This window comes from Mastacembelus armatus, chromosome 9 (genome assembly GCF_900324485.2).
Source record: "Mastacembelus armatus chromosome 9, fMasArm1.2, whole genome shotgun sequence".
NCBI lineage: Eukaryota > Metazoa > Chordata > Actinopteri > Synbranchiformes > Mastacembelidae > Mastacembelus > Mastacembelus armatus.
Window position 1 is genome coordinate 13,246,917 of NC_046641.1, and position 16,797 is coordinate 13,263,713.

Consider the following 16,797-nt stretch of genomic DNA (forward strand, 5'->3'; position numbering starts at 1 on the left):
ATCATGTATATGTATATTTTGTATATAAAATATGAAAATATATTAAAACATTTTATTTTGACTTAAGTGTGGTATTTTATGAACTTGACTGCAGTTTTTGCATAAATTGAATACAACAAATATTTAAACGAGGGAAACTCAGACAGCATGAAATGAGATTGATGATTTTCAAAGTAAAATACTTTTGTGCTACACATGGAGTGGTATATATAATCTAGTCTAAAGGGTCTAAGGACAGAGGGCTTCATATGCTGTATTGATCGTAGAGCCACTCAAGGCAAATTTGTGATTTGTCGTAGGGCTATATAAATAAAATTTGACTTAAGATTTAAAACTCTATGAACAATATTTGCTTCTATAAATAACCTAGGCATTTTCAATTTTAACAATAAAATATACAGGAGCTGTGAGAGTTTATTTCATGGCAGTTTTTCCCTGAATTTAATTTGTAGTGATTTCCATTAAATCCCTCAGCAGCAGCTACTATAAAGAGTAAAATACACACATCTGGTTATACAGAATACTTTTGGGTTAACAAAAAAGAAAAACACTCCATAGAGGCTCAACCTGCTTGTAGATACTCATCTACATCCTAATTCCACTTGCCTTGTCCTACCTGGTCACCAGCTAACAATTTAATGTGTATGTGCTTTTCTCCCCTGCAATCCACATCTTTGGGCCTACTACAGTACACACATCATCAAAGGTCATTAGTGTCCTCCCTGGCCAGACCTCTTTTGTTGATTGTGATCAAACAGGCACGCTGAGTGGAACAACACTTAAGATACACCAGAGGATGGATTAGCGGGGGAGAAAAAAAGCAGTAGCACTTGTTTATTTAGTAGGACGGGGTGGGGGCTGTCAGGAAGCAGAGGTGACAAGGGGAGATTTAGACCCAAAACACACAGAGAGCAGTGAGGGAATGGGGGCGAGTCAACACTTAGGCAGTGGAGCTGCCATGGAAGGAGGAAGGACAGGGCGGACTGGAACTGATGAGCTGAAACTACTCTGTCCACACTTTCAGCCAAGACAAAACCAGACGGGGGCCTGTCAAAACTTTCAGTTTTATTCCACTGATGTTTTTTCCCTGCACTGTCCCTATTAACCAAAATTCCTTTATCAGGCTTACACTGTCACTAATATGTTTTAGGCTCAAACAACACTGAAGCACCTCAAAATATTTAGTTATATAATGACTATTAAAGCTGCAATTATTATTTGATTGAATGATTAGTAACAGACAGAAAAATAATGGAAAATATTTTTTAAGCATGAGGCACAAGTTAAATGAAAATTGCTGTTTTCAACATCTGAAATATGAAATTCTGTTTGGGACATTAACTAATAGTGATTCATAAGCTACATCCTTGACAACTGCATCCTTGCTTTTATATTCCTCAAATGCTTTTGTGGTCATTTTCACACCTCTCAGTGGTTGTGCCATAACATGTGGACAGTACAGTATTTTTTACTCTACATAAATGTTTACACATAATCCGTAAAGTATTAGTATAAACAGGTACTCTGATAAACCCTGTAATAAACATTTAATAAATACATTTTGCTTATTTCATTATTATTAAAGGTCACAGATTTATTGAGAGCTTTTAATAAGGTCTGCAAACAGGCAGCCAGTTAAGCCACTTCACAATGACCTTACAAAAATGTGAATCAACAAGCTGCCAGCAAATAAAGTGGAAATGTTGCTGAGTGGAGCAAAGGAGTTTGTCCCAGCTATGTACAGTTGTATATTGACCTCTGTTTATACAGTTCGCTGACTGAGGTTATCAGTTGCTAGTGTGCTCCTTGAGGAATTCCTCTGATACGACCTGTGCTGAATCAGGGGGGCAAAGGAAGCACTACAGCCTGTGAGGCCACCGTCAAAGTCAAGATTTATCACTTTAAAATGTATATTCGATTTTCACTTACTTCAGCATTTGAACTGCAAATAATAAAGTTGTGGTAATCAAATCATTTCTTTTCATAAATCACTGAAATCAAACGTACAGTTTTTTGAGCTTCCAGGTGGCACCAAATGAAATGTGTATTCGGACCAGTGAACCAAATAACACGAGGACATTATCCAGATGATTGTAAAAATACAATCCACACAACAGCAAAAATCTCACACAGAAAAATATATGACAAATTGTTTTTTGCTTTAATGGCATTTGATTTAAGGCTTTTTTTGTCCTCATACAAACTGTGTAAAAATCAGTTTCAAAATTCCATCAACAAAATTTTGTTTTACATTCTCTATGTGACACTTCATCAAAAGATCTTAATTTTAAGAGCTAGATCAACAAATTATACAGTATTTGAAACATTTCACTGCAATATCTAAAGAAAGGATTCAATAAATGACCACAAGTGACAAACCCTTTTGGAACGGTTAAAAATTGAGAAATTTGACTTTTCATTTTTATGGTTACCTCTCGGCACCAAGGAATTAGGCTTAAATATTGTCGCATACTTAGGTATATTTTAAATTAATAGCCACTACAGGAAAGGACCCTTTGTCACACATAAATCAGATTTAAGCCTGGCAGGCAGAAAAGGTTTCATAATAAATTTGTTCTGGGCAAAACAAGCAAACAAGACTGACAGACAGAGACTCTTAAGACAATCCAATGAATACCACAGGTGAACCTTTGTCTTCATGGAATGAATAGTAGGAAAAGACGAGGTGCCTGAGCCTCTCTCATCACAGCATCCTATTGGTAAGTTCGATATTTTAAAACTTGTTCCATCATGACCTAGATGTCCATTTCAAACTGTGCGTCATCACCTTAAAAAGACAGACACATATATTTCAAAAACAGAGCACTAACTGCCTCGCTGTATTAAGGTTACGCTTAGATAGTCTCATGCTATAAGCTAATAATTTACAGTAATATCTAAGGAAGACTGGGAGGTGTATGTCATTCACTGGTAAAATATAAATAAATAATACTAAAGATGCATCAACAACTAATTACTGTTAGATAACTTCCAAAACCTAATTATATAAGACAGACAATTTATTTATAAAAATACATTTAAAATAAAAACATAATGTTCTGTTTTGCCCCTTTGGTGTTGTTCAAGGCCTCTGACTCGCAGCCCATATGAAATATTCCATAGTGATTAAAATATGCTTGGTCTTGTGCTTTTTAATGGCTCGCTGAACAGTTAAAGAACCGACTCAGCTTTGCAGATGGTAATAAGAAGGGTATATTATCTTTTTGCCAAAAAACTGTGACAGAAAAGTTGCTATGAAAATCGTTTAAAGTGCAGAAACAGATGCAGCGGAACTGGTTGTCGCATGTCGAATTACAACTCTGAAATTGACATATTACGTTGAATGACATGAAAAATGTTAAATGCTCCTTTCAGTTTTTAGCACAGCTTCTCAAACAGCTGGAAATAATGTCAGTGGGATGGATATACTGTATATCAATGGCTCCTGATCTGGTTAAGGTAACAAACCCACCTCAAAGAAAATTAGCAACATGAGGTACATCTTAGTTCCCTAAATTGTGTCTTGGCAGGAAAAGGTGTAACAGGAGAATAAAAAAAGAAATGTTTTTAGAGAAGTGAAACACTCTTTCTTCTGAAACATCATCTGATGACTAGATCAGCTATAGGTCGGACTTTACAGCTCATATATGTGCACTTAGGGCATTTACTTACCACTGTCAGCAAAGTATTTTGTGTTATTTTCAGTCTTTCTCAGTTTGGACATGGGATATTTGTGTAAAATATATATTATATATAAATATTCATTAAAAATATGTATTCTGTCTTTATGCTCTGCTCAGATCAGTCAAACCATAGTGTATAAACACTCAAACAACACCACATGAACCATATTTCTACTGGCAACAATGCATTTATTTTTAATGCAATGATTATTTTAATCTACATTTATTTGTATTCTGTTTGGAAATTCTTTATTCAGTAATCCAGGGTATGATTACAATGTTTTATGTTTTGGAGAAATGATTTATTAGCCTAAATGTTTTAGAGAAACCACATGTCTACCCAGCATTTAGGATTCGGTTGTCAGACCTACGGATACACTGTGATGATAAATCTGAAAACAATTCAACTCTAAAGGCTTAAAATTAATAACCTTTAGTTGGTTTTGTTATTTATCTGTATACCTTGGTTTAAAACTGCACTGATGTAGTATCTAATGAGACCCAGTGGGCAATGTCTCTTAACTATAATCTAAAACTCACTAACTATAGAACTTGAAATATGTAGGAAGTCTTGGTTTCATAAACAGTTTGCTAGCTTACACAAGCTGCTAGCTGAATACACGATTTGAATCTACGACTCAATACTTTAAATGCTACCCTGTGAATGTATGCCTGAGGTATCAACATACCAGTGTTGTTGCTGTTCAGTAGTTCTCCATTATGAGTCTTCTCATCAGCGTCTTTGGAGGAAGGACTGGTCACCCCTGGAATGCTGGGCAGACCTCGTGGTGGAGTCTTGGCCACCGGAGAACCACGACACTCCAGCAGGAACTTTCGGTCGTAGATGATCCTGGTACCTTCCAGTAAAGAAGCAGGAAACGAGCTGAGCATCTGGGGCGGAGCGTTTCTATTAGCTCAGACAGAGCACTGGGGTAGCACTTGGAATATCTGACTGGCATCAGCTGCTTCAGTTATATTTATTCTGCATGTCCATTTCATCTTGACATTTCTCATCATTACTCTCTGCATATAATACACTAGAGCTGCAGCTATGTATTATTGTTCAGATCATTTTCTCAGTCCACTAATGAATAGCGTGCTCAATAAAACATTTTAGATTCTCTGAGCCCAGTGTTTTGTTTTGTGTCAGTCCAAAACCTGAAGTTATTACAAAAATACAAAATAGTGAAAAGGACAAAATCTTAATATTTAAGTGGATTGAAACAGCAACAGTGCAGCTCTAGAGTAAACCAAAACTATATACCATATAAATAGTAGAATTCGACAAGAAATAAGTGTTTGCTCAATACATACATGATATTGTTTTAATAAATTATCTTTTAATATTGTGTTTAGTATATCACTAAAGTATTTCACTTTCACTTTTGTATCAATAATCAATAAACCTTGATACAAAATATATGACCAGTAGGAGCACTGATAAGGATTTGACTGTAATCAACCCCAAAACAGACTTTAATATAATATAATATGATTAGGGCTGGCAAAATGAATTCATTTTAACTGCACTAATTTTGTTAATGCAAGATTAACGCATTTCCTGTGTGACCTGTGGCCTTGCCTGTTTGAACAACTGGCTTCAAGTTCTTTGAAAAACATATGTACCATCTTTGAAACATGTCTATGTTCTTTATGTTTAGGGTCGTTTCACTAATAATAAACATACATTTGCATAAAGCATCCATGATTGTCCATGCCCATGTTGATTAGAGTATTAAAAACTTGAAAAGTATTAATTTAAGGTACATTTAGAACAGATAAAAATATGCGATTAAGTTGCGAGTTAACTCATGACTCGCGATTAATCGCGATGAAATATTTTAATCGATTGACAGTGATAACACAATATAATATAAGACTGCGCAAAACTTCGCCTCAGGTTAGTGACGTCACAATGGGACGCACGAATCACAGCGGTAGTTGTCGGTGACGTAATGTGGACGGCAGGTGTCGCTAACGCTCAAAGCTCAGCTGATGAAACCGTCTATGTCTCATTTTAAAGGGACAACACGTCCCTTTAAAATGAGAAAGCACCGACATGCCAGGACTCTCAGCCGCTTTACGTCGTTAACGCTACACTTGTCTGTCCCTCCGTTATAAAACAAACAGCTGCTAGCGTTAGCAGTTAGCTTGAGGACAGCTAGCAGCTCACCTCATGGAGTCAGCCCGTTCACCGTGTCGCTGTATAAATAAAGCATGGCACGTCTCTGGCATGTACAAGTAAATATGTTGTATGACAGGAGTACGTACCGCCCGGGGTCGTGCTGAACAGGGTCCCCCCGGGAGTAATGGAGTAGTCGTGGGGCATGTGCTGCGCGTCGTTGACAGTCACCCTCCTGGTCGACGGGATGGCCTTGGCAGTTGTCTTCTGGCAGTCAGTGGACATCTTCTCCCCAATAAAATAAACTAAACCCAGCTAACTAACGTCTAATAACATGAAGCAGGCACAGAGTCTTTTCTTGTTTTTTGTCCACAAACCGACAAAGCCTGTTCCAGGTCTCCCTCTGGCTCAGCTGCACTTTGGGATAAATAAAAAAAATAAATACCTCTTTTTCATAAGTGCAAATGATGGACGGTCGTATCTAAAGTCGTCACATTACAACATGCAAGTTCTCACACGCACACAAAGTGCCCAGGTTCTTTGTGACAAGGACCTGAAAACACACACCTCGGCTTCCACTCGCCCTCCACATGCACATAAAACAACACAGACGCCCTCTGCTGGCACACAGTGTCTCTGCAGAGTTATTCTGTCCAAATCGTCACATTACAGTTTACTCACAAAAATATATTCTCTAAATTTCATGCCATCATATTAACTATTACCTGTAGGTTAATCTAAGACAAATTGGAGCAATTCTTATGATGTTGCCAGTGAAACTATAACCAGTTTATTTTATATTATGGCCTGTTTAACTTCTGGCAAATACAAGCAATGGGTGATTAACTTGCTTGAATATGAATACAGTACTTAAATGACAGTTGTGGTCAGTATGTTATCTAGCCACTGATGTATTCATTTGTAGACTTGTGTGTAATCCTTTGCAGAGTTTTAAAGAATAGCTCTGTTTGGGATAAATAAAGACTTTGGTGAAAATCTAACAAGATGTGATAATATTCAGAGGATTGCTCACCAATATTCACAGGATGCTAGAGGCAATTCAGATTGTAGAAAAGCTACAGATTCCTCATCAGTAGTTGGCTGCACATCGATTTAAGTGTCTCACAAAAAAAGGTTACAGACTATACATAAAGACATTTCATTTCTTTATTAATTTTGTAAATGTTGAGCTGGTGTACAGAGTAAATTGTCAATAGATGTCCTCGGAGTTGATTGGATTAAAAGGCTTTTACATGTATCTTTTAAATTTGTGTTTGACTCTCCATAACAATTAAAAAAAAAAAAAAGCAAACAAAACAGGTTAAAATCCCCACAAGACCCCATTTGTCCCCAGGTTGCAGGCATTACCCAGAACTCAACAGTCTTTTGGTAGCTACGGCTGTATGATGCTAAAAGTACATCCATAACATAACTAGAATCCCAGTTGACAAGTAAGGGTGCATAGCATTCTAAGTAAATATATATATATTCATATTTTTCATATATATATATATATATATATATATGTATATATATATATAGCCTTTTATGTTAAAAACATTTTCTGTGCATGTGCGCAGTTGCATTCCTTAGTATTGAGTAATATGCTATTGCGTTAATAATGTCTCAATCCATTCTAAAGGAATATACATGTGTTCTCTAGTTTTTGCAACAGTTAATATTTTTGCATGAACTTGGTGCATGGCATCATCTCAGTAGTCCCTCAGTGCAGGGCTTTCCAAGTGTGAATGTTTCAGATGTAACTACTCCTCCCTCTGCTCGCACTATTTGGACTCCTCCGTTCAAAACGTGTTTGAACTGTCACCATGTGGAAGCCTTAGAATCGGCTCAGTCTATATTTGGTTAAGGGGGTAGAAATAGATCAGGGGTGGGCTGTGTTGAGGAAAAAATGCTTGTCATCTCTTAAGACCAGCCACTGAAGCCACCAAGTCTCCCCACAGTTCTACATACCTCCAAAGTACTGCCCCTTATTGTCTTTTCTTCAGCCCCCCCCTTTCTCGCTCTAACCCTGAGCAGTGGATTTATAAAACGGCCCCTGCGTCGATAACCAACCCAAACATACCATAATGATGAGCCCTTAAAGAGCAAGCCACATGCTATGATATAAGGGGTTTTAAAGTATTACACTGCTGTATCATTTCTTATTGACATCTAAATTTTGTGGTCATAAAAAAGATAATAAAATATAAATGATATCCAAGTTGTCAACCAAAAAAAAAAAAAAAAAAGCAATTTGAGGCGTATATCTTTAAATCTCTCTTATATGATTTGTATGCATGTTTGTAAGGAAGTAGAGAATGAAGTCACGTGTTTGAGGACCAACAGCAGATATTGAGTTAAAACAACAGAGTGAATACCCTAGTATCTACTAAAATACAGAGCCAACACACATGACTACTTAATAACAGGACTTAAAACATACCCACACTTTACATTCATCATCTCTGGCTGTGAAGCCATACTAAACATTTAGTGATGGGTGCTTATTGCGGTGTTTATGTGACTTACATATTTTTCCATAATAAAGCATTCAGTGTCTAACGTAATGTAAAGAAACACATGTAGGTAATTGATATCATGTGAGATGGCACACTTATTGAGGTAAATCAACTTAAAAAAATATGTGAATTTGAATTACATCTGAGAGCCTCTGCTCTTTGTCCATTTTGTAATATTACTCCCTGTGATATTATCACAACTTCAGCATGTCCCAATATCCAGGACTGAATACGTGATATTAAAACCCCATTCACACACTCACACACACATACAATAGAATTTCTTTCAAGGTGCATATGAATGTTATTAAGGTTTAAAACTGAGTGAACACACCCACATTCTCTGATGGGCATAACAAAAACAGACTCTGGGCACATTACAGATGGTATTAAGTCATACCAATGTTTGCCCAATCTTACATGAAAATCCAAATAGATTTTTTTTTTTTTTTTTTTTTTAAAGAGGCAAAGTGAAAAAATGGGGACGTTAATGTGCTGACATCATTTTTGAGTGTCGTGAGGAAGAGCCTAAAGACTGGACGCACAGGCGGAAAGCCTGAGCTTAGGAAGAACATGAACTATGATCCTAAGATCTTCTCTCTGTCTCTGTCACACTCAAATGCACTCACAAAAAAACAATCCTTTACTTTTGTAAGCAGTTATTGCTTCAGTACAGTTAAGATAGAAAAATCACAACAAAAAGACATAACACCAAAGAAAGGAGTGAAACAACAGAAATACTTCAGGAAGGGTCAGGCTCACAGTTGCGGGTCAGTATTACAGTTTCTCATCACAGTGATCGGAGACCAACTATCTTTGCTACACTCTAAAGAATTTACCAAACAGACAAACATCCAAACTCAACACATCCTCGACCCTCAAAACGACCAGTTCTCCTGTTCACTCTTTGTCCTTCACCCAGTCAAACCAGTGCTACATTGTTACTAGCTTTTCAGCTGCTTTACCCCTATAAAGTGACATCTTCTGGTGGGGGTGAGATGGTATATAAGTGCACCTCATCAATGGTGGCATGACATACTGTGTGACAAGGTCAAACAGACACTGCTACTTGCTGAAGTTGGGATCCTGCCCCCTGCTGGAGGCGGACAGGACTGCTACATCTACTCAGAAGCTGAGTGATGGGCCACAGGGGTGAGAGGTGGAGGTAGGGCGATAAGGACATTACTGAGGGTGAGTAGAGGTATTAGGATTTAGACTCAGACAAACATCTTATTAATATGAACCTCATAAGGCTATTGAACAATTGGGACAAGAAAAAGGCAGAGGGCTGGGATGGTATAGTAGGTTAATCTTACACGCATCATTTATCTCACTGCCACCCTCTCCACACGGCAAAGCACTCTGAGGAAAGGTCGTGGAGGCACTGCAGAAACCCTCCTCCCAAAAGCTCAAAAACCCACAACACCTTAAAGAACTGACACTGTGTCTTCTCTCTACAGTTTGACATGTGAAAAGCAAAGGATGAAAGCACATGAAAAGCACAAAGAAACAAACACCATGACACAGAGAAATCTGACTTTTAAAACAGGCAGAGTGACACAACATTTGTATGTTCTGGTACCCACAAACATCTCAAGATATATAGAATAATATACAGGTTTAGACCAAACGAACCAAATCAGAAAAACAGGAAGGAAATTCTTATGTACCTGAAACAGCAGCATCAGTGGCATCTTAACATAACATAAACAACACAACGTACTGTTACACACAGTCACGTAGAGCATTGTAGTGCATACAATATTATGTACAACACCAATATCCTTGGGTGATAATTGTATTTTTACTGGACTTTGAGAGGACTGGGACAGGTTGAAAACTAGTTTGTGAGGTTTTTCGCATGGCAGAGAGGAGGGGGAGTAACCTGTTGCCTTGACATTATATTATTCTCATTATTCTATTGTCCCTTTTCTTAAGTTTTACTAGTAACGTTCCCCCTGTTGGTTTAGAAAACGAGCCAGTGATTGACCATGACCCTACATTGCATGCCTGTCGCACACAGCAGTGTCTCCTCCCCATCCCTATACCCTTCCCCCTTTACCCACCCTGTAATCCCTCAATATTTGTAGTTAAAGACAGGCCATGCGGCAGCAGTCACTCATGCTGATACAGATAACAGGAAGCACATTTTGGTTGCTAGTTTGGTTTTTTTTTTTTTTTTTTTTGTTTTGTTTGTGTTTGGTTTTTGTTTTATACGAAATCATGCTTCTAGCCTAGTAGTAGATGTTTTTTCCCCATGGTTTCTTAAAAAAAAGGTAATAAAAACTACAAGTTAAATCTGCATCCTTCTCTTCTGGTGCGTGCTGATAGTCGGCATAGCTGCTGTGGTTGCCATTGAGTTGCTCTCTGTCTGCCTTTTCATGTGTGTCCTTCCTCCTGTCAGCTGCTGCTGGTCATGTGTCCATGTAGGATGGTTTAGGTGAAGGGGTTGAATCCTGTGGAGAACTCTGTGGACAGAAGGAAAACACACTGACTTAGGACAAGCCACACATTTCTTTTTGCTACTACACAACTAAGCAGTACTCTCATAAGAAAGCTACAGAGCAGGTGGCATGCAAGCTGAAGTACATGTAAGTCAATGCAAACATGAGTATTTTCTGAAATTCCTTTCAACTGATTGAACCCAAATTTGTCCCATAATTGAATCAAACAAAGACCGGTGTGTGAAATCAGTCTCTGTAAAACTCGTAACAACAAGGATTAGTTCTGCAGAAGCGTCCAAGCAAAAATGGTTTAACATTCAGTAGTGAGTTGCTTGAAATATCTTGGAATGTCAGGAATGTCGTGGTATTTACATTAGAAAGGTTAAGTCACACACACACATTCATACACATACACGCTCACATTCGCATACATTCTGTACACACACCACAGTGGTTTCAGATAGCAATTCACGGGCCCTGCAGCTTTGACCTTGAGAGCTGTCGCTTTACAAAATCTATCTTGGTTATTTATTTATTTATTTTGAGTGCACATTGTGCCAACCCCTTTCCAGCTTGTGTGAGGAAAAACAACTGGCCTGGTATAATATATTGTAAAAACATAATGTATCTGCTCTCTATCTGTATGGAATTACATTTGTGTCTGATTTACACAGTGGGACAGTTTGTAAAGAAAACATTTTTTGCGTAGATAAATAGAAAATAGAAAATTAAATAGAAAATGCTCATCACAAAAAGCATAATTTCATTCAGGCAAGCACAAATCAATGTGCCCAAATACATTTAGTGTTGTTACTGACAAATGTAAGTCCATACCTCACACGCGACAAAGCATTTGCCAGAAGGCAAGCAGCCTGAATTTCTGCTTCTTATTATGTAAAAAATTAGATTACTACATAAAGACAATTAGTGGTGCATTACAGATATTTCCAGGTTTCTTTGAATCTGTCTTCATATCACCTATATTAATACTGAATCAATATTAAACAGATGCTTATCATGCATTAGCAGTCATTTCCAGCATGTGCAATGATACGCTCATGTTTTTATACAATTTGGGCAAGAATATTTAATAAAAAATTTAATTCAGACTTTTCTCATTTGATCTTTTTGTGTCATTTCTTTTGTAAATATTACATTACATATCATTAGTATTGAATTAACGGTACATTCAGATGCATTTAATCCAGAGAGAGCACGGATTAAATGGTCTAGACCACAGGTCAGACAAGACACTGTGGGTCAGTCCCGTACCTGCAGGGACGCAGCACTCAGTCTGCCTCACTGCTTAACTCTTCGCAGACTGGCACATTTCACTATCTGAGCACCTTTCTTCACATCCACAGTATCGGGCTACATTGGGGGGGAAGGGGGTTGACAGCATGAAAAGGTGCGAGGATTGAGAAAGAGGTGGAATGACAGTAATAGAACAAAATATTGAGGGGAATGTTAGTATGGGAGAGCAAAATAAAGAAAGGAGAGTGGAAATAGACAGAAAGATGAAGAAGGAAAGCAGAAACAGAACAACAGAAGAAATAGCACCACAAGGAAAGAGAAGACAGAAAAACAGGAATAAAACAGCAGAGGAGATGTAACAGAAATGTGAGATACAAATAGGCAAAGGGAGAGAAAAGAGGAAGGAAAAGAAAGAAATTATGTATATAACTTATGTAACAGTCAAACAGAGACAGACATGATGGGTGGTATTTGGAAAGATAAGAGGGCATCAGAAACATCTACAGTAATTGGGATTCAGAGGAGCGTCAAATAATATTTGCAAGTACATTTTTGCTTAATGGATGGGGTTAAGCCACATGGGACAATACAATTCAAGAGAGTAATCACAATTATTCTGAATTATCTTGATGTGCTAAACCCCACTCCTCTGCTGCTTCCTTCAGGTAAAATAACAAAAAAAAAAACATTGAATGACTATAAATAATATTTGACCCAGCTCTAATTCGGAAAAGCTTGTAGGTTTGAGTGACACAGCACACAATCACAGATGAGGGACTATAAACTTTAATGAAACCAAAAAGACAGAAGAGCTACTTATTGACATAAACGATGGGGAGGGGATGGAAAATATATCCACTGCAAGGAGCCATAATCAGTTCATTCAGTCATTAATGTGTAAGAAACAAACATATGAACTGTAGGTGCAGCTTAGTTATTACTAAAATGATGATGTCAGAACTGTGAGCTCTTTAACCAAAGCAGTACCAGCACCAGAGCAATGTGGACCAATTTATTTTCCTGCATGCAGTAGATGAACATGAATCAGGGATATTTGGGTGGAGATTAATGTTACAGAAGGTCAGGATTCAAACAATTAACCAAACACACATCCCCAATCTATCTGACACATTATAAAACAGGTCTATTGCTTTTAAGACAATGAGAACACACCTTGTGCTCTCAGCCTCTCAGGGCTTTACATTGAAGCTCATGCACGTTAAGCCAAATACGGACTATTGGAGTATGCCTGAGATTTTCAAGCTTAGTCCAAACAAGTCCACTATAGTGGTTACATGGAGTTAAATCAAACAGCTGGTCACATGATAACAGCTGTTAACTGGTTTGATTCAGTCATTTCAGTCCATTTGGGTTCTAAGTGCTCCCTGCACACTGTAGCTAATAACAGGAACCTCAGGTGTTGCAAGGCCTTGAGGCCAACAGAGAGCTGTCTGCAGATCAGAAGCCCACCTTGCTGCTGTCCCGGCCCAGGATGGCATAGCTCATGAACTGCTCAGCATCAAGTTCCAGCTCGTTGGCGTCCTCCACGGTCACTTCCTGAACCCCCTCCTCACCTGAGCCCTTCGCTCTGCGGACAACCTTACGCACAATCTATTGTACACACACGTACAGGAGGGCGGGTGAGAGTGATGGGTGAAAGCAGACAGTGTGGTAAACTACACAGATATGGTTCATCATCCTTTTAAAAAACAAACTCAAATCTTTTCATTTTTTTGGAGACGTACAGAAGCTCCATAGTTAAATGTCATGTGTGGTGAATGTTGATAATGTGGAGAGATGCTGTGAGAGCACTGTGACACAGGCATTAGGGAAAGAATGACTGGGCCTCAGTTTGTGAATACAGAACAGAAACCTGCTGTGGTGGCTGACCTTTTTTGTGACTATGTTTCCATGTTCGTCAGTGAACTGTTCCTCGCTTACTTGCTCCCCAGGAAGATCTTCAACCTCATCGCCCTGTGGGCAGAAGAGCACGTATTGTTAAATAATGTTTTTCTTTACAGCATGAACTTAATTTCTTTCATCTTGGTGGAAAGAAAACGGAGTAAATTACGGACCTATGGCTGTCACTGCAGTGTAATTATGTGCATGCCATAAACCCCTCCACTAATTGGACGCACAGATGAGCAGACGAACGACAGATGGGTGAGGGGCTAGAGGGTTGTTTGTAGAAGCATGTAAATCCAGCAGTTGGGAGGCATTAAGCTCACTAATGCTTAGAGACACGTACTGTACAATTACAGTTCAGGGGGTGCATGATAATACCCCTAATAATTTGCAGTGTGTCTACACTGCTATTTATAAGCACAAAAACATTTCTGAAGCCAAACGAGCTGAGAACAAGGGACAGTTAGTTGAGCTTTGGGGGGAAAAAAAAGTCTTAATAAAACTCTAAAACTCCCACTCAAGCTGTGTATTGGCATGTGTTTGAGTTACAGTAGAAAAAAAATGCCACAGAGGAGCGTCCAAATTAGTTTGAGCCCAAGACAATCTATTTACATCTGTAAGAGCAGAGGATAAATTTAGACATCCTCACAGTAATTTGATGCTTTTCACTGAACAAAATTACTTCAAGATGAATTATTATTGTTTTATTGATTTGACTTTGTTTTGCCCAGCACATATATTTTCCTCATATGCATCGTGTCCCTGTCCTTAGTTAATCCTTCCTGCCACACTCATCACACATGCTCAACTTAACTGCAGTAAACCCAGTCAAATCATTTACTCATATTACCACAGGCCTATCACTTCTGCATCCTGAAAACTATTTCCTGCACCTCTTTCCTTTATTTTCCTGCCAGTTAATGCTTTCTCCACATTTCTGTTCGACTCCCCTTTGTCCTTGTCTTTATACCTTGAGGATGACTCTGCGGCGGACCACTCTGGTAGTGACGTTCTCCTCTTCATCAGCCACTCCCTCGACCTCGCCAAGCTCACGGTCCAGATGAGCGTGTATGTAGGAGAGAACGGACCGCAACGAGCCACTGGCTATGTGGAGGACATTCTGACAGCTGATTACCAGGAAAGCCAGCACCACAAAGCTGAAGAGGAGCTCGGTCACCAGGGCCCACATTGCCCCACTTTTTTCCCCAGCAAATCAACACGGCCCGCACACAACAAGCTTCTTCGCTTTCCTCGGCCTTCAGTGACTCCTGTTTCCCATGCAGCTGCAGCCCTCGGCCTTTGTGTCACTAGTTTAGTCAAACTGATTTTGTGTCTTTCACTTCATATCCACCCTCCATTAGCTGGGGCAGTGGGCCCTATCCTGAGGTGTATATTCCTTCTCCTTCCTACTGTCAAGAGTAGCCAGTCAATGACAAATCCAGGCAGAAGCAACCTTGGAAGGCTTCTGTTCCCACCTCTCTCTTTCTGACCATGTGATCTGTGGGCTTTAAATACCTTTGGCTAGTCCGGTGTGGCTCTGTATGCTGTGTTGAGAGCACTAAGAAACTTGCCAACTGCCTTTTCTCATAAACTTGTTACTCAGTCTATTTAATATTTGTCATTCTCTGTGATCCACATAACATAGTAGGCACATTTCTTCAAAAACAACTGGATCACTGCACAGCACACAATCCCTCCAAATGACAGCAAAATAGGCTATTTAATCAGCAGTAGCCTGTTTAAAGCCACTATCAAGTCCAAAAAGGCCCTAAACACAACACTCTATTTTTGTTCTTACATAGTTTAACTGCTGAGATTTGCCTTTGCAGTGTGATGTGCCTGTGTTGTGCCAGAAAGTTAACATGGGGTAATAACTGGAGTGGTATCATGTAACATGAGAGGGAGAGTGAGAATGCTTGCTATATTTGGCTGGACATGCTATTTGTGCCCATTTTGGGATCTAGACTCTGTCTTTAAATGTGTGTGTGCCTTGCTGTATGTTTCTAGGATCTACCATGAACAATCTAATGCTGATTTGACCTAAATCAAAGTGTGACCCAGTAGAGATAGCTGCAAGGACTACTGTCTCATTGGATATTAGTGAATCTGATAGTGGGAGTGACTCTGCCTTTTACAGTATACTAAATCAACTAATAAACCATGAAAACATCTATTGCAAAAGAAAATGCCATGATGATGATAAAACAATTATACCTGCTCAGTGTGTTAACATTGTCATTGTGAGCATGTTAGTATCATTGATGTGGTTAATATGATGATTTGCAGTGGAGGACAAGTATTCTTTTTATAAGCATCGGAGTAGCAACAAACTCACCTGGCCCTTAAGGCGCACATTATCCCAGGCCCTCAGTTCTGGTACCCTGTGTGGGAAGCCCAAACCCTTCTCAAACGGCTGGGTACCTCTGAAGTGCCCTCGTAAGATCTCGGAGTGCCCCATGTCCCTCACAGGCTGAAGCAAGGCCTCCTGGGACAAGTGGGACTGATCTCCATCTACAGCATTATGTACTGATGAAATCATGGTGTCCATGGCCTGCCTGGGTTTAGGCTGACTGCCAACCCAGGCTTGAGTTGGGTCAGTGACAGGGATCCACCCCGGACCTGTCTGTTCCTGCAGGTAGGAAAGGAAAGAGCCTCCACCACCTCCATTTCCATTACCTGACCTGGAAGGACAGAACAGGTTGGTAAGGCGGTGATACATGCACACTGCAAGGAAAGTAAAATCATCTTCATAACCCCTTGGTGACAATTTCCTCCTCATGGAATTTTTAACATTACTACAGTTTTTCACTGACACGCAAGAAAGTCAAATGGGATGTAAGCATGAATTCTTTTCTCTTGGATTGTGGCTT

General features: G+C 39.1%; 2 protein-coding genes across 2 annotated transcripts in view; both read right to left on the minus strand.

The window, feature by feature from the left end:
- Window positions 1-2,140: 2,140 nt before the first annotated feature.
- On the minus strand, window positions 2,141-6,411 carry LOC113139403 (eukaryotic translation initiation factor 4E-binding protein 1). Its single transcript, XM_026322591.1, has 3 exons — window positions 5,955-6,411; window positions 4,373-4,540; window positions 2,141-2,788 (listed from the first exon to the last, which is right to left on the minus strand). The coding sequence occupies exons 1-3, from the start codon at window positions 6,088-6,090 to the stop codon at window positions 2,757-2,759; spliced, it is 336 nt and encodes a 111-aa protein (XP_026178376.1). The 5' UTR covers window positions 6,091-6,411; the 3' UTR covers window positions 2,141-2,756.
- A 2,533-nt stretch (window positions 6,412-8,944) lies between these two features.
- Window positions 8,945-16,797, minus strand: part of ank1a (ankyrin 1, erythrocytic a) — a 36,330-nt gene continuing 28,477 nt past the window's right edge. Inside the window, exons 41-46 of the mRNA XM_026321103.1 lie at window positions 16,236-16,608; window positions 14,898-15,140; window positions 13,913-13,996; window positions 13,493-13,633; window positions 12,041-12,139; window positions 8,945-10,792 (exon numbers count right to left, since the gene is read on the minus strand). Of these exons, the coding sequence (XP_026176888.1) occupies window positions 12,068-12,139; window positions 13,493-13,633; window positions 13,913-13,996; window positions 14,898-15,140; window positions 16,236-16,608 (913 nt within the window). The 3' untranslated portion in view covers window positions 8,945-10,792; window positions 12,041-12,067. The remainder of the gene's footprint in view (window positions 10,793-12,040; window positions 12,140-13,492; window positions 13,634-13,912; window positions 13,997-14,897; window positions 15,141-16,235; window positions 16,609-16,797) is intronic.